The sequence below is a fragment of the Furipterus horrens genome, unplaced genomic scaffold, assembly GCF_987537825.1.
Source record: "Furipterus horrens unplaced genomic scaffold, mFurHor1.1.pri manual_scaffold_6, whole genome shotgun sequence".
In the NCBI taxonomy this organism is placed as follows: domain Eukaryota; kingdom Metazoa; phylum Chordata; class Mammalia; order Chiroptera; family Furipteridae; genus Furipterus; species Furipterus horrens.
The window spans coordinates 168097477-168121575 of NW_028327176.1; the positions used below are offsets into that span (position 1 = coordinate 168097477).

The 24099-nt window shown below is 41.8% G+C and overlaps 1 protein-coding gene across 1 annotated transcript in view; it reads right to left on the bottom strand.

Moving 5' to 3' along the window:
- Positions 1-21202, bottom strand: part of STX7 (syntaxin 7) — a 41946-nt gene extending 20744 nt beyond the window's left edge. Inside the window, exons 1-2 of the mRNA XM_090279854.1 lie at positions 21087-21202; positions 14050-14200 (exon numbers count right to left, since the gene is read on the bottom strand). Of these exons, the coding sequence (XP_090135980.1) occupies positions 14050-14134 (85 nt within the window). The 5' untranslated portion in view covers positions 14135-14200; positions 21087-21202. The remainder of the gene's footprint in view (positions 1-14049; positions 14201-21086) is intronic.
- Positions 21203-24099: the final 2897 nt, after the last annotated feature.

Consider the following 24099-nt stretch of genomic DNA (forward strand, 5'->3'; position numbering starts at 1 on the left):
CAAAACAAAACAAAAAACAAAAAGAAAAACAAACCTGCCTCTGGAAAATAACTGCTCCAGGATTCTCTCACTGCCTCTTCAGTCATATGTTTAAAAAGGACAATGCTTTGTTACAAGGCTCTTGGAAACAAAGTTGTATTGTTACTGGTGCTTCTATTCTATGGGTCTTGAGAAAAAGAAAAAAAAATCAAAACTGAATTTTGGAGTTATGGAACAGACCTTTAAGTAAACGCAGATTTTCAAAAAATGTGAGAACAGTGCAAAATAGCAGAACCACGTTTTGTTCCCTCTTCAAGGGTGTCTTGTATGTGCAACTTGAAGACCTGTGAGTTTTCAACAGTTTTAGTTTTAAAAACTGGATGGCCTATGATTGTAAAGCATTTATTTTATCAGGTTTTCTGAAAACAGTTGTACTCTGTTTGCTTATGTAGAATTCTGCCTTGTTGGTTACTTTTATTTATAGCAGAATGTATTAAGTCTGTTTTGCAGCTTTAAAATTTAAAACAATCCCCCACCACCACCCACCAAGAAAAAGGATCTCAAAAAGGGGCCCGGGAGTAAAGGGAAGCCTCACTCTTTCTGGTTTCCAGCCCTCCCGGCCCCTCCTTGGCCCACCTCCCTGCTGAGTGTTTTTCGGTCACCCACCGGGGGGTTGGCCTTCAGCTCCCAAAGCAGTGAGTGTTAACACATCACGAAGTTCCCTGCCAGTTCACAGGGCAGTGATTCCCAAACGGGGACCCCAGTCAGTCCTAGCTTCTGATCAGTTCTATCTGTCAGACAAGGCTGTTCAGATGTTGCTAAAACGCTGAAAATGGACTTCTGTTTCCTACAGGAACATGGCCGAAGTTTGCTTCTAAATCTTTCCTCGTCTTCCGTCCCCAAGTCATACAGAACAAAGATGGAGGGAAAAGAGGAAACCCACCAAAGTGACATTTTCAGAGAAATTAAGACAACAACCTGGCTGCTGTGGTTCAGTGGATTGATCGTCGGCCTGCAAGCCAAGTGTTGCTGGTTCGATTCCCAGTCAGGGCACATGACTAGGTTGCACGTCAGGTCCCCAGTTGGGGGCACAAGTGAGAGGCAACCACACAGTGATGTTTCTCTCCCTCTCTTTCTCCTTTCCCCTCTCTCTAAAAATAAATAAACAAAACAAATAAAAAATAAATTATTAAAAAAAAGACAAAAAATTTTTCAAAAATATGTACGTGTGGCTAAAAATAATAGAAAAGAGCAGATCCTGAGTAGGAAGCATATGCGTGGGGTAGGGAATAAGGGGAGTTCGCAGAGCAGAATAGTGGAGGTAGAGCTTCAAGACGTCACCAGCGAGTATCCATTTCCAGATGATGAAGCGTGCACCCTGACTGGGACCAGGAGCAGGGCTGAGAAGGAACTGGGCACTCTGGACTCTGCTGGGGGAGGTGGGAGAGGGGGGCTTGAACCACACTCAGGGGCCCAGCCTCTGAGAGCACCCCTTTTCTCTAAGATGAGGCAGACTCCTTAGAAAGAGATGGCTTGCCTCTTGGGGACATTGGGACTGGTGGGGAAAGCCTTCCTACACCAGACAGGGTTCTAAGAGGCAGATGGGGAAAGAAAGATGCCTCAGGGTAGGACAGAGAGAAAGGAGACCCTTGAGCAGAGAGAAGGGGCATGTCCCTTCCCTCCACAACACTCTCCTGCCAGGAAATCAAATTCACTCTACTGAATAACAAGAAGAAGAACAGATTCAAGAACCACACAAAAATATATTTAAAATTATGGAAAAGAATATCAAACTCCCTAGAAAGCAAACATAACAGGAAAAAAAAAAAGTTGCTACAAAGCAGATAAGGTAAAAATTATAAATAAAAATAGAACCACACTTCTTTTTTTAACTCAATGAGGCAATTACAACTTTAAAGGAAGATCACAAAAGAACTCATAGATGAGATGGGCAGATAATAGGTACCTGCAAAGTAGAAACTAGAGGGACTCAGGAAAGAAAGAGAAAAGCAAATTCAGGAATGAAGACTAAGTGACAAGGAACACAAGGAAGGCCAGACACAGAAAGCAGGAGCCCATGATCACTGCCCATGAGAGCAGGTGGTCATTTGGGGTTGTTTAGGCCACATGCGCCCCCCACCCCCACCCCCTTTCTCATGGTTTTAGCTCCTGGCTCAATGTCACTCTCAACTTGTTGCAATTCTTGACTTCAGTGCACATGTCAATGATCCTTGCACTGCCCTGGCCTCAGTTCTCTGCATGTTTCTCCCCAAATGCTCTCCTTGTCCCCAACCCTACCTTAGCCACACACTGCAAAATCCTGTCAAATGCCTTCTCATTACCAACAGCTGTAATTCTTCCATACTAGTTTCATGCCTGCCACTTAGAGATCACCACTTCCTGTATGCCCAGCTCAAACCCACTGGTACCCTGACTCCAACAAGCACCTGACCTGCCAGGACCTACCATCCTGTGGTCCTACCGCTTTGCCACTTTCCCTCATGCCACCCCCCCCCCATGTCTTCACTTCCTCCTGACCCAGTTTAGGCTCCACAGTCAGTCAGCATATCACTCTCACCCGTGTTTTCTCAAGGCCCTCACTATTCATCTTCACCACTGGACAAATCCAAAACTCAGGCTGCGCCCAGCACTGCACCTCCTCTATTACACGGGTATGCCACATGTCATTTAACCAAATCTCTGTTAATGGACATTTTATCCAAAGATTGTATGTTTAAAAGTTGGGTAACTTACTATTTATGCTGCCTCACAAATAAATCTGAGTTCTATCTATATAAAGTGTGATGCTGACTAAATGATACAATTCTCATGTCTGTTTCCATATTCCATTTATTGAAATGCTCCAAACCCTTGTCTATCCAGAGTAGAAGTCTGAGTCCTTACAACGGTCTGCAAGGCCCCCCCATTCAATCCAACCCCAGCTCCTACTCTCTGTGCTTTGTGAGCACCCCAGACTCCCAACCACTATTCTAACACCCCAGGCATACATTCACCCAGGGCCCTTGTACCAGCTCTTTCCCCATCTAGAACATTCTTTCCCCAGATACTGAAGGATGCATTCTCTCACTTCCTTTAAATATTTGTTCAACTACCATCTCATCATTAAGGCCTATCCTGGCTCCTCGTGTACCTCACTTATAAATGTAATCCCCTCTCCAGAATACCCAGTCCCCACCGGTATGTTTTCATCATCGTTGCTTTTCATGACACTTAACATCTTCTCCCAATATACTATATGATTTATTTTATGTTTGTCTTCTCTCACTAAAAGTTAAAAGGCAGGCATTTTGTGTATTTCATTCACTGACCACAGCATCCAGACACGTACTTAATAAATACACTTGGAATGAATGTACTAGTCATGCCTTAGTAAAATATAAAACATGATCCAAATGCATACTGCTATGTGGATCAGACTGTCCTGGATTCAAATACCAGCCTCCCCTCTTAATAGCTGTATGAACTTAAGCAAGTAACTTATCCACCCCAAACCCAAATTTTCTCACCTGCCAGAGTTGGCTGGAAGAGCAAATAACAAAAGCACAAAAAATAGATATAAATACCAACTACTGGGCACAGGTAAACAGTGAATAAAAGATACTTACATACCTTCCAGAAAGAGATTTTTGAATAAAGTGGGTTGTACGTACAGGCAATATTACACCGGTAAAATCAGCGTATGATTTGGGTCGTTCTGCCCAGCTCTCCTCCTGTACTCCAGTACTGCTCTGGGTATTCACAAATGAAAGGCTGCAGCAGAATTTTTAGCTAAAGGCTTCCGCACTCCCCAGTGGGAACCCTCTTGGGTTTTAAATGGGATGAAGACTGAACTATCCCAGAGAAGTAGGCGGCCACACTTAACATAAGTAATATGCTACTGCAATGATGGATTCTTCAAATAATGGCCATGAAAATGGCATTATGTCAAGAAGGATGACTGGAAAAAATAAATGTATCGACACAGAACACTATTCTGTATGAACTTTTGGGTTTTTCCAAATCAATTAATAGGCAAATTAATCAATAACTGCTTTAAAAAAAAACAAAACCCAGTCTGGAGTAAGTATCAAAGGCAATTACTCTTTAATGAGAAATACTGCTCGGTCATTGGTGAAAAACAACAAAAAATTATGAAAGAGATGAAGATATGAATTGTCACAGCCTCTTCCACCTGGCTCCCATTTACCACTGGAAGCAGTAGCGCTAGCTGCCCTCTAGGTGAAGTGTTCCCAGTACTTTCAAAATGCTGGGTGTGTCAATGTGTCACAGTGTGATCTCCTTACACTTCTCACTCCTCTTTGTCTCTTTTCTGTTGTTCATATTCAATAACGGTGGTTTCCTTTTAAGAATGGAATTCACAGAAAGAGAATGTGCCTTTCCTTTAAGGTTTCTTTAGATACCTTGAGCCTCCTTTATTATGGTGATCTTACATTGCCCTCAGGGAGCTGAGAGCTTCCCCTCTTATTACACTGCCTGACTTCCTTCCCCTGTGACATCTTGGAATCACAACATTCTCTTTTCTAAAATCTTTTGTCCTAGCCTTTGTCAACCAACAATCCCTAATAGCCTCTGTATGTAAGCCCTTGAAGTATATAATTATGCATAAAAGACGTGATTCCTTGCCATAGAAGACATTATAGAACAGATAATTAAAAAAATGTCGGCACTTAGAATATATAAAGACTAAAGAATAAAATTAAAAACAAACAAACAAAAAACCCACACAATCCAGCACCTTATGAAATGAGTGAGAGAAGATTGCTGCCCTAAAGCCAAAGGGAAGAAAAATAAACATTTATCCAATGCCTATTACCCCACTTTTTGAAAATAGTGAAATGTAATTTAAATACACTGAGTAAGCTTCCTGAGGGCATCGATTTCCATTTTATTGAGGGCTGACAGAAGCCAGGCACTGTTCGTATACTACAGATAGAGCTGTGAAAAGACATTCTTTTCTCTTGGGGAGCTGACATTTTAGTAGTGAGTGCAAAAAAAGAAAAAAAAGAAAAGAAACATCAGTAAATAATTGTAGTAGTTTAATTTACTAATAAAAGGCATAATAAAAATAAAACAGGTTCATGAGAAAAAGAATAATTGGAGGAAACAAGATGATAGGTCAGGGAAGACATCTCTAAGGAAGTGACCTTTGGGCTGAGAATTGAGCACCAGGGAGGAACCAATCATATGAGTGTCTGGGAAGATGTCTAAAGCAGAGGACAAGTGCAAAGGCCCTGAGGTAAGAATGAGATTGAAGAAGTGTAAAGAAAGCCAATGTGGCTGTAATGTTGCAGCTTCCAGGGGGAGAGTGGTAGGAAATGACAACGCGGGAGGGGCAGAAATATGATCTTGGAGGGCTTTGTGGGGCATGGTTGTGATTTTCTGTTGATTGTAAGTGCCACAGTGAGTCATTGCAGTGTTTTAAGCTGTGGCATGACATGATCTGATTTGTAGTTTTAAAAGTTCACCTTGGACACTGTGTGGCTACTACTCACCAGCGTGGAGAAAAGGCTGTAGACAGGCAGGAACAGAAGCAGGAAGAACAAGTTGGAGGCTATAGCCATGCAAAAAATAAACAGCAGCAGCTGGTAATAGCAAATATGGAGCAAAATGGACAAATTTGGCAAGCAGAAACAATGGGATTTGCACTTTTGAATACGGGGAGTGAAGACGCAGAGTACTAGGGTTTGGGGCTGGAACCAAGACTAAGAAAATTCACATTTGGGGCAGAAGCATGTAGATGACTCACATACAGAAGCAATGAGTGATAAAGCTACCTGAAGTAACCAACCACATCTTAAAGTTGTAATTCCTAAATCAAAAAGGGCTCACTCACATTTAGTCAAAAACAGCACTCATGTTTGGTTATGAAGAAGTCACTGATGAGAAAAAGAAGTTGTTGCTCTCTGTTAAAATTCCCTTGGATCAGACATTAATTTCCACACCTATGTTTAATGTCAACACCTTAAGCATGAAGAAAATCACAATGTCATCAAAGCTACTGACGTTTTTCTACTCAAGGGGGAAGAAACCAATAAACATTTTCAGATGAGTGATGTTAGAAGTAGATCAATCCAGCTATATCTATCTATCTAACAGCAGTTTTGGAGGGAGGTAGGGAGGAGGAGGGAGAAAGGGAAGAACAGTTTTCAACTCCTTTTCTTCTATAAATTGTCTTCCCATCCACCAATGCTCACCAACAGGAAAAAAATATGTCCCCAATTCCTGGGTAAACATACAGTTCCAGTAAATTCATTAACTGCTCAGGACTGCAACTGTTTTTTGTTTTTTTTTTTTGTTTCAAGAAAAGCTTGTCCTGGCACCAAAAAAAGAGAAGTAGGCATTAGCTTCCCTTTTGTGCAATCATCTGTTAAGATGCAAAAACAAGTGTTCCCTTCACCAGACTCTAAAAGAATTATATTCATTCTTGTAAGTAGCAAAAGGGCTCACATTTGTATACAGACTTTATATTTCATCTCACAGTCCTAAGAACCTTACGGGGACAAGAGTCAAGCGCTGGTCCTTACTAATAAGTAAGGACAGCATGCACACAGAATGAGAAGCTAATTACAGCACAAAGAAACTCATACTTTTTTTTTCAACTCTAGACAAGTCTGTGTTGGATTAACAGCTTTAATCTATAGAACCTAAAGCATAAACAAATAAAACAAAGATTTAACATGAACATTTTTTAGTCACCTTCTCTTAACCTTTGTAACACAGGCTCAAGTTCAAACATTTTATGCTTCCCCAGAAAGTTCTGCTTTCGGAAATCTTCTGGAAAACACACACACACACACAAAAGCACATGTGATAAACCCTGCATATTTTAGCAGAAAACTTCTGACCTCATAAATTCAGGTGAGTATACTTGATGTTACCAATGGATCAACTTTGTTCGTTTTCCAAAAGAAAACTGTTAGCCACTCTGCATCTTCCTCTTTCAGATTACTATTTAATAAAGACTTGGTGGGAAGATTTACTATAATATGTACATATGGGAAAATTTTATCTCATGGACTATGTTTCATGGTCAGCTGTGATCATTCTATTTTTCAATTTCCTCCAATTCATAACTTAGCTAATTCTGACATGATTCACACCAGGATCCCTTGTGACTACAACTATTCCACCTTTTAATATAAAAATAATACCCAAATCTTAGTGGAACTTTAGCTGATCTTGTGAATGACTTTCTATTATAGGATTTTTAAAAGTATGAATTATGGGTCCAGATATGGCAATTGGTCTCTTAATAATCCTACATATGCTAGAAGAGTTTTCAGGATTCTTTAAAACTTTGGTTAAAATTATAGCCTGTTAAAAGTTGGAAGACCATAATTTAACCCACAGAAATAATATATAAGAAAACCATGTCCTAGAAAGTGAAATAGCTCACTCAAGGTCACCCTGCTATTTGGATCTGATTTCAGGAAATGCGCATGCATACACACATAGCTAGTCTAATTATAACTTTTCCTATCATCTCATTGCTTTCCCTAACTAGGCGATATTCTAAAAAGTCTGATTTGAATCAGGGAATTGCAATATAAATCATAATGAGATACAACTATGGTTATAATGTAAATGACTGCAAATGCCAAACTTGGCAAGGATTTGGAGCAATACAAACTTTGATACACTTGTTGGTGGGAGTATAACCTGGTACAACTACTTTAGGTAACTCTTTAGCTGTAGCTACTGTAGCTGAACATACACATATCCTATAGCCCAGCAACCCAATTCCTAGGTACATACGTGAAACAAAAGAACATATAACAATGTTCAGCATTTCTCATAATAGCAAAGAAACAAAAAAACAGGAACATGCCAAAAATGTCCATCAACAAGAGAAAGAATTGATTGTGGTATGTTTAAATGTGGGAAACTATACAGTAATGAAAACAAAAGACCTGTACTACATGCAACCACATGGATGAATTCCAAAAGCATAATGGGAGAAAGAAGTCCAACCCTAAACATATTACTTCTTTCTATTAAATAAAGTTTAAAAACTCTAAAATTAATCAGTGATGTCAGAAGACACTGGTTATCTTTGCAGAGGGTTATTAGCATGAGAAAAGCTTCAGGGGCTAGAAATGTTCTGTTTGTTGCGCTACACACTAATAATTGGTGTACTACTTAATATATATATATATAATACATCTATTTTTTAAAGTTAAAAAACAATAATTATGTGATAGATTTCGATATATTTATTCTGTTTCTTTCAAAAACATGAGCTCTTTCTGTGCGGTCTGTGTGTCCTGAGTACATTTTTCTATATTGTTCATGTTTACGTGAAGGTAAGTGGCCCCAGTGAAAATATCCTACTGTGGTTTACTTTACACAACAGGCTCAGCCATTTCAACCCACAAAGGCTTGTAGTTAGAATATGTGAATGTGTTTGATTAAAGCTCTAGTTTTCTACTCTTGTACTATATACATCACCGATAGGAGTTCGTCTCAAAGAAAATACAGATGATAAAGGATAAAAGGGTCTATATCTCATTTCCAGACACTGGTAATAAAAACGTTACTTTCGAACATCTCAGGCCAAAGCTTGAGAACTAAAGCTAGCTATTTCTTTGATTCATGATGATTTCCTAGACCTGGGATAACAAACAGTTTAACTTATAGGCCAATTCCAGTCTGCTGGGAATCGCTGCCTGGAGCAATGGGTTGAGAAAGACTGGATGCCACGTTGGGGCCGGCAACAGAGAATACTGCCGATGCCCTGTGCAAAGGATGGAGCACTGGGGCACATCAACAGAACACTTTCTCTCATAGGATGAAAATATTTCTTAATCATTTGAATTGCTCCACAGAGAAATCCTTAATAAACTTCTTAAAAACTTATATTATTTTAATATAATCTATTTTGGTCTAATATTTAAGTATTCATAGTTAAGTATTTTGTTTGATATAACATATTATTGCAATATGGTTTAAATAGCTTACTAGTAAAGTAAATTGATAAGGCTATGTGTTATTTTTAACAAAAAGTTTAAGAAAAAAGTCTAAATGCATTTTGTTTCATCTATCCTATTCTTTGCAAAATAGAACTGCCAGAATAAAACACTAGAAAAACAACCCAAACTCCCATCTTACTAAATGTTATCCTTGGATTCCTCCAAGAATAAAAAATCTTTCTGATTGCTATTTTTTTTTTGGTATAAACTAAACCGTACAATTCAATATTTTTCAAGTTCTCATTGATCTATATCAAATCTAATTTAAAAATAAACTTTTCCCACTGCAATGCTCAGGAAAACTAGAGCTTTAATCAAACACATTCACATATTCTAACTACAAGGGTACTTCTTTATTTACAGCATCTTCTCTTTAGATTTCTTTTGTAAAACTAGATAATTTGTACAGACACAAATCCACAAGATGCAAATGCAGCTAAATGTAGTGCAAAGTACCATTTTATTCAATCACACACAGTATTATTAGCATTACCAGATTGGGGGGAGAAAAAAAAGTGAACTGAAATTTCACACTTCTGCCTTTCACTTCCATGTAATTTCTTCACAGCCCTTCTCTGTGACACACATTGGAGAGTAGGTTAAATTTTTAATAACTGACACCGTTTAAATCTAAATTTCCCTCATTTAGACACCAAATCTCAGAATTAGAAAAAAATACACAGTGATGACTGGTTTGAATACTCAAATGAATACTCAATTTGCCATTAACCCTTCTCTGCTTCCGAGGTATGTCAATTCTCTCAATTGTCAAAACTACCAGTGATCACTTTCTGTTCTTTCCATGGACTTTCAGCAGCCTTTGCCTCCTACTTCGTTTAAAAGCAGCTCATTGACACAGACCCTCCCCGTCCTCACTCACCACATTTGCCATCCACACCGCACAACTCTGTGCAGTGGACGAAAGGAAAACCAGAAACTAGAGATCCACTGCCCTTTCCCTCTAGCCTTCAGACATTCCTTTTACAATTACACTCTCCCTAGAATCTCCCTTTTGTAGTGGAAAAATGCAACCCTTTCTTTGACCCTCTTTCTACTTCCATGGTAGAATCGCTGGGTGTCTACTAAATATTGATATTTTCCCTCCTCTCTCAAATGAAGCAGTCCTGATTTTAGTGAGCATGCGGCAAGTCCAGCCTTCCTAGCACCTCGGTATAGCCCTGTGACTATATCTAAATTCGGGTGGCAATATAAGCAGAGGTGAGCAGGATCCTGGGAAGTCTTGGTCCTTCTTCCTCCTTTTCTCCATCTACACTTGGAACATGGACATGAAACGACTCTTTACAAGGTCACCAGTTGCAAGATCCAATTCCCTGCTTTTATCTTCATCTCTCAGCATCATTAAACTAGGTGATGCCTAACTCAGTCTTGAAACACTCTTTTTTTTTTTTTTTTTTTTTTTTAATTTCTGGAAAGCCACCATATCCTAATTTTATTGTTATCTCTCTGGTCACTCGCCTGATACTTTATGCTGCTTTCTCCCTGACTTCCTGATGTCTACATTTTTTAAATGCTCCAGCCCTCTTCTTTTAACTTTCCTTGACATTGTGATTATTTTAGATCTGAGGTTTTAAATACCATTTATGCTCAGATGCCACTCTGATTGCCTAAGACACGTATCTAAAATAAATGTTTGGTGTCTTCACTTAGGTGTTTAAAAGACATCTCAAAACTTACTTGAGCAAAACGAAACTCTCCCCACTTCTCTGAACTGTAGTATTTCCCAAGCCCTGGCTGGTTTGGCTCAGTGGATTGAGCGTCGGCCTGTGAGCTAAGTGTCGCTGGTTCGATCTTCCAGTCAGGGCACATCAGAGAAGGAAAACTCTGACTCCAAAAAACCTCCACTGCCTTGCGGCATACCTCTTCAGGGGAAAGGCTAAGGGAGTAAACCCCGACAGAAAATCCGGAGCCGGAGTCCCTAAGGCGGTTTGACGTTGTAGTCAACACCGGCAACTCCTGCGGCGCACCTGAAGGCAAGCTGTATTGACTCTGTCTTTCCCTTGGACCCTTCAGCTGCGAAGAGAGGGGGGGTCTGCTGCATGGGCAACAGCAGACCCTCCATATCGCCCTGCCCAGGCTCTGTAGCTTCAGCTTGACTGGAGAGGACACTCCAGCGTCATCGTAAGATGTCGATTCAACACGGGAGGAGACAGATACCATGTCACTCCCGAGTCGGATTGCACAGCCATTCTCGGCGGTGCAGATAGACTCTTAAGAAGCTACACCATCGTCTCTCGAGACGGACGGCTGCCGATGACGACGAGTATTTCCCACCTCAGTCCATGCTCTCCACAACCCACTTGGTTGCTCAATGCAAAAACCATGAGTTGTCCAGATCCCTCTCTTTCTCTCAATCCATCTGCATTCATCAGCAAGCCCATCGTTTCTCTCTGTCCCCACTGCTACCACCCTGGTGGAAGCCAACATCTCTCTCATAGGACCTCTGTGATGGCCAGTGTATCTCGCTTCTACTTCCCCAGAGTCTATTTTCTAAGAGAAGCCAAAGCAATCTTTTCAAGTGCAGATCTGATCATGTTTCTTCACTGCCTCTTAGAGTGAAACCTAAACTCCCTAGACAGCCTCCAAGGCTCTAGGTGACCTGCTCAACCTCCTCTCTGATTTCATTTCTGCTCACTCTCGCCTCGAGTGCTGTGTTTCAGACACACTGGAGTTTTCTTCTTTTTTAATTTTCTGATCATGCCAAGCTCTGGACTGCTTTTTTTTTAAAATATCACCTGTGGACTCCATTTCAACGCTCTTTCCCACTATCTTCTCACCATCAGCCCCTTTGCATCCGCGTTCAGGACTCCATCTGAGCTAACGCAGCTTCCCCTGGTCTCTTGCTCTCACATTACTCTCATGTTATTTTCTTCATAGGAAATGAGGTTGTGCATTAATTCTTCCTTTTTTACCATCTGTTTCTCCTTACACTGTAAGCTATAGGAGAACAGGGCCCTGTGGATCTTGTTTACAGATGGATTCCCAGGGTCTGGCACAGTGATTAGCAAGCAGTAGGTGCTCAATAAACTATTTGCTGCATGAAAAAGACAGCCTCTCAAATTTAAAAGTCACTTTGTCTGAACCATTATTTCAGAATTCAAAACTCTTAATAACAGACCTGGAAAATATCTGATGACCGTAGGCTGGTCACTTAATAACGGGGATCACACTCCTCCTGAGGCAGGCAACTCCACCGCAGAACAACTTTGATTATTCAAAAGACCTTCCTTCTGTTCATTTGCAGAGGCCTTAATGATTATGCAGAATACGTTTCTTATGTTTTACATAAGACACAGCTTCAAATATCTAAAGGTGGCGATCGTACCTTCTCATGGCTGAACACTCTCCGCATTAAAAGGTCTTCACAAAGCACAGCAGTGGGTCTTATCACCACTCCAAGACTGCACTGAATCGCAATGTAGTCCTGTACCCAGCTAACAACTAAGCCATGTATATGCAACTCTGGTCCAATTTATCACTTTTCATTGGGCTGGATCAACTGACCTTTTTCTCAGGGAGCATGACGTGATTTAAGTTAACCCTTAACCCCTTCCATTTCAAGCTCACATGCAATCTCCACATGATGTATCTTTCATACGACCAAGTGCTTACTGCCTCTATAATCTCAGTACACTATAGTTATTTTTCCTTTTTTCCAGAAGTCCTGGCACCGTTCAGCTTGAGAATACCTGCCCTGCTCTATTCTTTACTGGAAGGCCTCCTGGCCTCTTTTCTTACACAAAGGTCCTGATTTTCTACACATGTAAATTAAAACGATAAGCTCTCTTAATTTTCACACAAGTAGCCTGAGCCAGACCAGCATGATTTCTAACCCGCAACAAGGAGTCAAAGAAAGGAGAGGCCCTTTTGACTATCATCAGAACAGACAGGAAGCCAAACAGGGTGGAGACAATGCTGGTACCCTGGGACAAACCAGAACAATCCCTGATGTCCCATTCATACAGTCCTAGCTGTGGACAACATGACACCTCCACACTGTTTACTTCCTTGCTCCTCTAAGAACAGGCAAAGAAAAGAAGAATTAATCCAAATCAGAATAAGCGTTATTCTACACAGCTGTGCACAGTGGCACTTTTCTTAGAACTATGTATAATTTCATTTTACTCCCTTTTTCCTAAAACACACTGACATTTCGTTTAAATCATTCATGTGGAGTAATAATTGTTGGGAGGTTAATGATTAGACAGGATACAGAGTTTTAGGTGTCTGAAAACAGCCTTTATTTCCACAATAGGTTCTCATTCTGGTAAAAAGAGTAGCCTATACTAACACTCTGAAAGAGTGTTGTCTGTATAATGCCCAGAGGGCCAAAATACTGACCCCAAGATGACTAGCATCAACCAGGTATATGATTAGCTGTGATTTAGAAACAAAAAAGAAAACGAACAAAAATCTATACGCTCAAATCTGCTACAGTGATTTTTTTTTAAGTCCTATGTATATTCCAAGGAGTAATAATTTCTAATAAAATGCCACATTGGGTTAGTCTAGTAGTATTCTGTCTTTGACAGATAGAGCAAAGGAAACGGGGAGGAATCCAGATAGTTATCTTCTCTATCTGCCTCAATAGATAAAATTGTTCCCTCCTTAGTTCTTCCCTGGTCCTGAATAACATACAACGTGTTTACCCTTTACAAAATTAACTTAAATCATATCCAGTCAGATTTCTTTATAAAAATATTCCTTAAAAATGTGATTGTGCTGCCCACTTCCAAACCTGTGAGATTTAGTCAATGTCTCATTAATCTCCTCTAGAACTGGATAGTTTTAAGGCAAAAATAAGTATCTACCTTTTAAAATCTTTATTTCATTAATGAAATTATGTGTATTATGTGCCTGAAGCACTAAAGGAAAACGCGATTAAGGGTTATCTCTTCTACATATAATTACTTCTTATATTCATACTAAATAATTCTAGCCTTTTAGGATCTATTCTTAAAGAAATGCTCCTCCCTCACTAGTAGCTGTCCTTTCATAAACTCCAACAAATTCAGTTAAGAATTGAAAACAAACAGAGAAGTCAATTTAAAACTTAACTCACAACATTGTGTGATCTTCTGGATGTTGGAAGAGATACGCTGGGCCAGCTGAGTAGGGTCACCAACGGTTCCTGGAGTGTAAGACATGGCTGCTTGGCTTACTCAATAATTTCATCAGCTGTTGGTGGGCAGTGCAGTTTCCTAGGCAGTCACCTAAATAACATAAAAGAAAAGCCACATTATTGTATTTTTAAAGTTATTGGTTTATAGTTTATAGCCAACACCTATTGGCTAAACCTGTGCAGAAGCATTCAGGAAGCCGCCGATATAGGCAACGCACGAGGAATGTATGAGGGTATCAAGAAGGCAACAGGCCCAATCCCCTCCAAGATCGCCCCCCTTAAGTCCAAGACAGGTGAGGTCATCACTGACCAGGAACAGCAAATGCGGCGGTGGACCGAGCACTACCTCGAGCTGTACGCAACGAAGAACACCGTAACAGACACTGCTCTTAAAGCCATCCCAGACCTACCAGTCATGGAGGAGCTAGACACCCCACCTACTGCGGCAGAGCTCGGCAAAGCCATCGACCGCCTTGCTTGCGGGAAAGCACCAGGAAGCGACGGAATCCCTCCAGAAATCCTAAAGAGCGGGAAACCAGTCCTGCTACAGCCGCTCCACCATCTACTCTGTCTCTGCTGGAAGGAGGGTTACATCCCCCAGGATATGAGAGACGCCAACATTATCACCATGTACAAGAACAAAGGAGACCGCAGCGACTGCAACAACTACCGGGGCATCTCTCTCCTCAGCGTCGTCGGCAAAGTATTCGCCCGGGTCGCTCTTGCCCGCCTGCAGACCCTTGCTTCCCGCGTCTACCCAGAGTCCCAGTGTGGCTTCAGAGCTGGCCGATCAACAGTGGACATGATCTTCTCCCTACGCCAGCTGCAGGAGAAGTGTCACGAGCAGCATAAACCACTCTACCTCGCCTTTATTGACCTCACGAAGGTGTTTGATCTGGTCAGTCGAAGCGGACTCTTCAGCTTGCTACGGAAGATTGGCTGTCCACCACATCTGCTTGCTGTGGTCATGTCCTTTCACGACAACATGCACAGCACGGTGTCCTACAACGGCGCAACCTCTGAGGCCTTCCCAGTCAGCAGCGGAGTAAAGCAGGGCTGCGTCCTCGCGCCTACGCTGTTCGGAATCTTCTTCTCCATGCTCCTCCAATACGCCTTTAAGGACTGCAGTGAGGGTGTCTTCATTCACACCAGATCCGATGGCAAGCTCTACAACCTGGCCCGTCTACGAGCCAAGACCAAAGTCAAAGAGGTGCTCATCCGTGAGATGCTCTTCGCCGACGACGCAGCTTTGACATCACACTCCGAAGAGGGACTCCAGCAGCTAGTCACTTGCCTTTCCCACGCATGCAAGGAGTTCGGACTAGCCATCAGCCTGACGAAGACGAATGTTATGGCTCAAGGCACGGGGACTCCCCCATGCATCACCATCGACGGATACACCCTGGAGGTTGTCAACGACTTCACTTACCTCGGGTCCACCATCTCGAGCTCTCTGTCAGTCGACCTGGAGGTCAACCGGAGAATCGCCAGGGCAGCCACAGTTATGGCCAGACTGAACCGGCGAGCGTGGAACAATTCCAGCCTCACTGAGAAAACCAGACTGCGCATCTACCAAGCCTGCGTACTCAGCACTCTCCTCTATGGCAGCGAGACGTGGACCACCTACGCAAGGCACGAAAGGAAACTCAACAGCTTCCACATGAGGTGCCTGCGACGCGTCCTGCATGTCGCCTGGCAGGATAAGGTCCCCAACACCGAGGTGCTGAAGCGAGCCAATATGAGCAGTTTGCATGCAGTTCTTAGCGAGAGACGCCTCAGGTGGCTCGGCCATGTCAAAAGAATGGATGCAGGCCGTATCCCCAAAGACCTCCTCTACGGCGAGCTAGCAGAAGGCAAGAGGATGACAGGGCGCCCAAAACTGCGGTTCAAAGACATCTGCAAAAAGGACATGACACAATGCTCCATCAATCTCAACACATGGGAAGTTCAAGCAGACGACCGCCTAGCCTGGAGGCTCGCGGTCAGGCAAGGTACGTCATGCGCAGAGGCTGCGCGCAGCGAGGAGGCGGTCCAGAAAAGATCGAGGCGGAAGCAGCATCAGCAGCAGCAACAACAGCCATCTGCCTTCACCTGTACCAAGTGAGGCAGGGATTGTCACTCCCGAGTCGGACTGCACAGCCATTCTCGGCGGTGCAGATAGACTCTCAGGAAGCTACGCCATCGTCTCTCGAGACGGACGGCTGCCGACGACGACGGGTTTATAGTTTCCAAACTGCCAGTTTGGGAGGTTACAAGTACAAACCTGATTGACCTAACAGGACAGACACATCAAATAGTAAAACTCCTATGTCTCTCAAAAAAAACACCTGAACTTTAAAGGACAGAGTCAAGTGAAACATGTCTAAACAAAATAAGGTTTAAATTGTACAGTCCCTTTGAACTTCTGTGATTTCCTAAGGAAGGGTTATTAAGTCCCTTTTCTGTGTGTAATTTTAATTGTTTATATATTTTATCCATAACTAAACTCTGAGCAACTATAGGGCTGGGGCCACATGCTACTTACCTTTCTCTCCCCAACATTTAAAACAGTTCCTGGCTCAGAACAGGTACTGAAATATTTACTAAATGGAATACAGACTTCAGGCTATCCCTAGGAATTTCATTACTATATCTAACTTAATACATGTAGGAACAGCTCAGGAACATAGTAATGGATCTCTAATTTCAGAGACCAAAATGGAAGAAGGTTAAATTTGAAAGAGTGAAGCCAACAAGCCAGGAGAAAAGGAATGTCCGGTAAAATGCTTGTCACACACACACCTTCCTGACAGAACAAGAACAACTCCTCTTCCCAAAGCCAGCACGAGGACAGAAAGCTAAGCTGGGATGCTGCTACAGCAAGGAGGTAAGATGAGCTTCTTTTCTTCCTCTACAACACCATACCATTCGGAGTTTGAAAAGAAAGAACGAAAAGGAGCGTACTGTGTCCAGGGCTGTGCACAACAAAGAATTTCAACTACTCCTACACCCTCTTTTCACTGAGTGTGCACTGTACCCTACGAAGTCATAAGCGGTCAATTTGTAAGCCAGCTCTCTACTACGAGTCTGCTACAGGCCAAGTGTTAAAATAAGCACTTGGGGGCGGCAAGCAAATAAAACAATAAATATAAGGTAGCTGCTCAAGTGAAGTTTGTCTTTTAGGAGAAAGGATAAAGTTAACAATGTATAAAGCAACAGAAGCAATACGAATCAGTGAAACGTCACTAGGGATAGGGACCATGAAAAGGAAGTATCACTATCGCCCTTATCTAAAAAGAATTAAAAAAACAGAAGCCTATGATTTGGATGCCTGGGCATAACTGGTGTGGAAAACAACAAAAGCAAAGCAATAAAGCCTGGAGTGGACAGAACCAGAACACGTGGACAAGGCAAACACACTGTGTCATTAGCAAAGAAAGGAGAGGTCCCTGGTCAACTCCAAGTCAGATGATTCATGGCTGGGACAAGGGGGAGATGACACTGAAAGAAAGAGGGGACTGACCTAACACTCACTGCACACCTGTGAAATGGAAAGCATTTCACATAGATTATCTAGTTCAAGTTTCAAAATCTCCCCTTTAAAGTAGGTAGTAGCAAATAAACCTTGTTTTAGTGAAGAGCAAAGATTAGTATGTAGCTGGAAAGGTAACCCAATCCATCCACAAGGTAGAGGTGGGTTTCAATCCCAGGGCTCTGGTTTCAAAGCTACTCGTGCTTGGGTACCACACAAAATAAATGTCACAGAAGAGGGAGGGCCCTAGATGCTAGGTTTCGTTTGAATGTGTTGCGATAAGAAACCACTGGAGATTTCTGGTAGGAGAGATGAGGCCGCAGGAAATACGGGTTTTTGTTCTAAGGGTCAGTGCTGGCAGGAAGTACAATAGCTTAACTGTTGAGATGGGTAGAACAGTACAGGTTCCATATGCCTGAAACTCTGGCAAGTGCCTGGCCACTCTGGAATTTCTGGGAGCTTTTAGATGCTCTCTACTCTTCTTCATTAATCCACAGGCCCAACTTAACTATTCTGGGCCCTTTGGACCTCACCATGTCCTAGAGACAGACCTAAAACCAATTTCATAAAAGGGCAAATTAAAACCTCAACTCAGACAGCAGAACCACTGCTGCAGGTGGCAGGGATAAACTTCCTTTCAGGTAGCCTTGGCCATTGCCTGCAGTGACCTGAGGTGCTGGGGCCCAGACAGAATAAGACTAGGTGTGGGGATTCAATGAGACTAAGCATCCTACAAACCACCAATTGGATCTTGAAATTTTGCATCTATTTTCTTTTTCAATGAGAGCTTTACTGAGACATAATACACATATCATTTGATTCATCCATTTAAAGTGTACAAGCCAATAGTGTTTAAAAATATTCATAAAGTTGTGCAACCATCAACACATCACATTTACAACATTTCATTACCCTAGAAATAAAGCCCATACCCATAAACAGTCACTCCCCCTTGCTCTCCAACCTCCCCAGCTGTAGGTGACCACTAATCCAATTCATATCTTCATAGGTTGGAAGCATAGCACAATATGTGTTCTTTTGTGACTGCCTTCTTTCTCTCTGCAGGTTTTCAAGGTCCATCCATATTGATGTATGAATCAATACTTCATTCCTTTTATAGCCAAATAATATCTTCCCACATGATGGAGACAACGGTCTCCTGGCTCAATGACATCTTTCTTTCTCCCTTCCCTCCCTCAACTAGACCTCTAGAAAAACTGGCTCGCAGCCAACACAAACACACTGATTAAGGAAATGTTCCTTTTTCTTATTTATGTACTCTCTTCTGCTCTCTTAGGTGGGGCTCCTCCATCCACATACACAAAAACACCTATATACAAGCGAGTCTCACATACATGTCTCCAAGTCACACTCTTAACTCTAATTAGTGTCTACAGGTCTTTGAAGTTACAGACCCTTGCCAATTTCCTTTTCAGCTGCCAACAGAAATCTTGACCACCAGAGATTTCTACTTTGGAGAAGATATTAAGTATTTGGGCATGGAAAAAGCAATAGAAATAGTTTCACTTTATTAATCCTGAGCACTAGCATAAAGCATTGGATCTCCTTCTACCTCATGTTCCAAAATGTAAAAAATATTTGTCAAAATATAGCACTTTACAGAAAGGCAATTTTCTTTTTTCTCCATGGCTGATTTTAAAGTAATAACCTAAAAAGCAAGGAGAGGCATCTTGAAATATTTTATGTATTTTTAAAGGCCTCTGTATAAACCAATTAGTGAGGGGCAGGCAGTCTATATTTGTAGACGGCTTTGTTCTCAGTACCTGGCTTATATAATAGGTGCTTAATAAATATTTATAGAATGGATGAATAAATGTACCTGTCCTAAGAACACACAACCGGTTTGAGGGTAAATGTCGCCATTTCTAAGACACTAAATTTCAGTGCCTTCTTTCAGATCCAGAATGTCCCAGGCTTATTGTTGCCTTGAGGCCTATGCTTGATGCCATTTCCTATCTCTGGAAGACTCTTCTTCCCATGATCTCCATGTGACTGGCCCCTTTTTCCCAATGTCTTGTCACATGATAGAGAAGCCTTCAGATAGAAATTACTTGGATCTGAAGTGAGAAGTCACCATCCCTGACACAATTCACTGATCTCTTTGACTTATTGCATCATAGTGTTAATAACCATTTAAAATGATCCACTTAGTATATTGTTTAATATCTCTCTCTACCCATGGAATATAAATATGAGAGATTAACCACATTCTTCAGCTCAGCTCTTCCATCTGTTAAACTATTACTTGGTTTTAATTCACAATACCAAGGATTATTTTTTACCCTTTCATACACTAAACTTCCAAATTAAATGGAATCATGGCAAACTTCGCTCAGACTTATCGCAGGTGTTTTATATATTTTCAACCAACCAGCACTTAGCTAAAGTTTGGTATCCTAACCAAAACTTTTGGTTTGACTTTGTTATCAAGAGCAGCAGAAGTGAAACATCTAAAGAAAAATCATGTAGACTTTACTCAGTTAATATAGTATCATATTAACTTCTACAGAAACTTTGAAACTAGAGCATAACTGTTAACTAGTCACAAGTTTGAGACAAATTTCACAAAGTGGCCTGAAAGCAGAGGCTTGTCCTGTCACAAGACAGTTTAACACTGTTATCAATTTATGCCCCTCTGAGGCTCAGGCCACCCCCAGAAGAAACCTCCACAACATTAGTCAACAGAACAGCACTTCATAATCATTTCTTATTCTTCCAGATTCTGTACAAGTTTTAAGTTACATATAAAGTCAGAATACATTGATGGGAATTAAACAAAATTCATACAAGAGCCAGGCAAATGAAAGAAACTTATAACCTAGAAAATAAGGTGCGGCATATTGAAATATTTTATGTATTTTTAAAGGTCTTAATATAAACCTGTTAATGACGCGTACTGAGATCAAGGAAAGTGAGCATGAATCAAGCCCAATGGAAAAGCAACCACAATGAACCTCTGAATAAACGTATACGGTTCCGTTACTATAGCCATATATTTCTATTTCTTCTATATCCGGAAGAAGTTTAACATGCGTTTTCTAATTCAATGGGTTTAAAAGAGGAAGAGGTCATTTCGTGTCCCGATGGAGGCAGAAGCTGGATTCCTGAGCTGGCCCGGGCTGGCTCCAGGGCCGGTCCCGCAGGTGCGCCTGAGCGAGCGCGGCCCGGGGCGGCCAGGGGAGGCGGCGGGGCAGCAGGCGCCGGACTGGTTCCACTGGCCCGGCCGCTAGGCCAGGCCACCTGACTGCGCCGATCACCCGCGCCGGGCCGGGGGCCGGCGGCCGGGGGCCGTAGGGAGCGGCAGGCGCCCCCGACGCTGGGAAGCGCCGCCGCAAAGCACAGGGTGGCAACTTGACAACGCACAGAAACGAGGCGGCGCCGAAGCTGCAAAGACAACGCGCCTCCGGAGCCCGGCTAGGGACCCTCCTCCCTACGCTCGTCTTACCCCAAAGACCTCGGCTTTCTCCTCCTCCTCCTCCGGCCGCAGGGTCTCACGGGCCCCAAAACCCCCAGCTACAGTTCTCAGCTGAAGGGTGTTGGCGATGGGATGCGCACCGCGCATGCCCGTAATACAGCCCAGGAAGGAGGCGGGGCTTGCTTCCCTCCCGTTGGACCATGGGTCTGAGTGACAGCTGTTGTCTCCCGCCCCCTGTAGTTCCAAGCTAAGGAATGTGGGGGTATCAGCAAAATTGCGAGAGGTTTTCTTGGAGGGCTGGCAAACAGATGGTGAACGCCTTAGACTGCGTGGGGAAAAAAAAAAAAAAAAAGAAGAAGAAGAAGGAAATGGAAGGCAGCTGTCTTCTGTATCTGGTGATGCCTGCCTTCCTAGACTCAGGTCTTCAGCCCGCCCCATCAGCTCACGCCTATCTTGTTTCCTAACCCTTCACTCTGCAGTAGACCGCTGTTACAGTTCGGGAAAAAAAAAAATGAGAATGCAAATCAACAATCCTAGCAGAAACAATTAAGGAATAAGTAAAGAGTCACCTCCCTGTGCTCCTTTAGTAGACAAGTCTTCACAGGGTGCAAGTCATTTTAAGCATCCTTGCAGAACAAGGCATATTTTGCACAAGATTTGAAAAAAGCAGAAACTCTTCAAATGATAAATATTCAAATAAACATAATGTAGTTGTTAGAGTAAAAACATCAATATCTCCAGGTGAAAGAAATAACACACCAAATTAATTAGGAGATAGATTGGCTTGGCCTTTGTTTATATAAAGATGACTCTATTTTCTGAAAAGATCCTCAAGACATCAGAAGACCAGATGCAATTAGGTGGAAGAAGGAGAAGGAGAAGAAGGAGAAGAAAGAAGAAGAAGAAGGAGGAGGAGGGGGGGGAGGGGAAGGGGGAGGGGGGAGGAGGAGGAGGAGGAGGAGGAGAAGAAGAAGAAGAAGAAGAAGAAGAAGAAGAAGAAGAAGAAGAAGAAGAAGAAGAAGAGAAAAAGACTATTTTGAATTAGTACCACCTGAGCAAATTCTAGGTTCTTTGGTGCTATACATACATATGCTTAAGTACATAAATAAGGTCAGCCAGGAATAAGAAACATGAGGATCTCTCGGTTTATCTTTCATTTTCTACTTTTAACAGAAGAATGGGAGCAAGAAGTACTTTCTATCTTTCATCTTTATTGAAGAAAACTACAGTGAGGAAAACTACACTAGAAGCAGGAGGCACATCACTCCTCTGGGGCCAGACTACTTCATCCCTGTAAAGATGGAGGGATAAAGAGAGATGGGCATGCTGGCCAAGCAGAAACACATTCCATCTAAAGGTACAGCATGATTCAGCTAGAGCCATTTGCAGACTTCTAGGGATTTGGGCCCAATATAGGCAGATTATCTGCTTTGTCAAGATGTAATGGAAATTCATATTTTTAGGTAAAGTTTTTCCTTTTTTCAATATTCTCAAATTTTTATTAAACATTCTGTGATTACATAAAACATGTTTAAACCTCTGTAACAGACAACAGTGTCAACCATAGAGTATTAAAGCTAAAGAGGCCCTTATACAAAATCAGGTTCTACTCCCTAATTTCACAGATTAAATAAACTGAAACCCAAAGAAATTCATCAAAATCACACATGCAATTATGAGCAGCACAAGTCCAGATGACCCGATTCAGGGTTTTGAGGTTTTCCTATCATATCATTCATTCAGCAAATATTCATTGAAAGCCTGTCCTAAGTCAGGTACTGTGTTGGACACTGCTGATAATTAAGATGACTAGAGTATGTTATTTTCCCTCAAGGAGCTCAAGGAGTGAGATCCTTTCCAGGATCTGTAAGAAGTGCTGTGATAAATATCTGTACACAACACCGTGGGATTCCCAAAGGATCTGATGGAGTCAGAAATCATTCCAAAGGGGAAGTATTAGCAGAATCTTGAAAGATGTGTAAGAGTTCACCAGGAAGACAAAAATGGGAAAGGCAAGAGGAAGAACACATAAAAATTTATAAAATCAAAGGTAAGTGCAAACTCTTGGGGATCGCTATATAATTTTATGTAGATAAAGCATAGTGGGTAGGTTAGAGGGCCAGGAGACTGGAAGGGCAAGTGCAGTTTATATAATGTAAAGCCTCTACATCATTATCATGTTAAGTGAATATCAAATAGGAGTTAAACTATTAAAGGATTCTAAGCAAGGGTGTGATGTGCTCATAATTCCATGCAATGAAGAAAACTCTGGCGAAGTGGGGGAAATTAAAGGAAAATAGCATTGAGACAAGACGGGGGGAGGGAGGGTGGGGAGAGAGAGAGAGAGGGAGGGCGATTATGACCATTTAGAAGGCTGTTGTAATAAGAAACTCCCCAATATCAGAGATTGAAGGACTACACTAAGGCAAATGCATTGGAGAAGAAGAAGAGGTGAGGACTGCTTTTAGAAATATTTAAGAAAACTTGGAAATCAATTAGATATGGAGGTTACTCCTACTCTTAGGACATGCAAAATTGAGTGGAACATGATCTAGCTGAGCCCTAAATTTGTTAATAAAGTAATTCCACTTTAAGATGGAGGTGGTGAAATAAGGGAATGGAGTGACAATAAGTTTAGTGTTGAACATGTTATATTTTAATATTCTGGGGAAATAATATTAAGTTTGAGATGTTTAATGTCCTACAGGTACCTGGAAATGTCAAGTGCTCAGGACAGAGGTGTGGTTGGAGCTATGGAAAGAGATGAGCTCACTAACTCTAAGGATGGAATGTTATAAACTTTCTATGTTTGAGGAGGGCAGGGAAAGAAGAACCTTGGAAAGAAGTAATCAGAGAAACAGGAAGCAAACTAGGAAAAGGTGAACTAAAGAATAAAGGAAAACATTTCAAAAAGAGGTAATAATCTTTGATATTACATGTCACAGGAAGTTCAAGTAAATTAAGAACTGAAACTTGTACACTGGACTTGAGAATCAAGAAGTGGTTGGTGAATTTAGGAAGAGGCATTTCAATCATTCAAAGA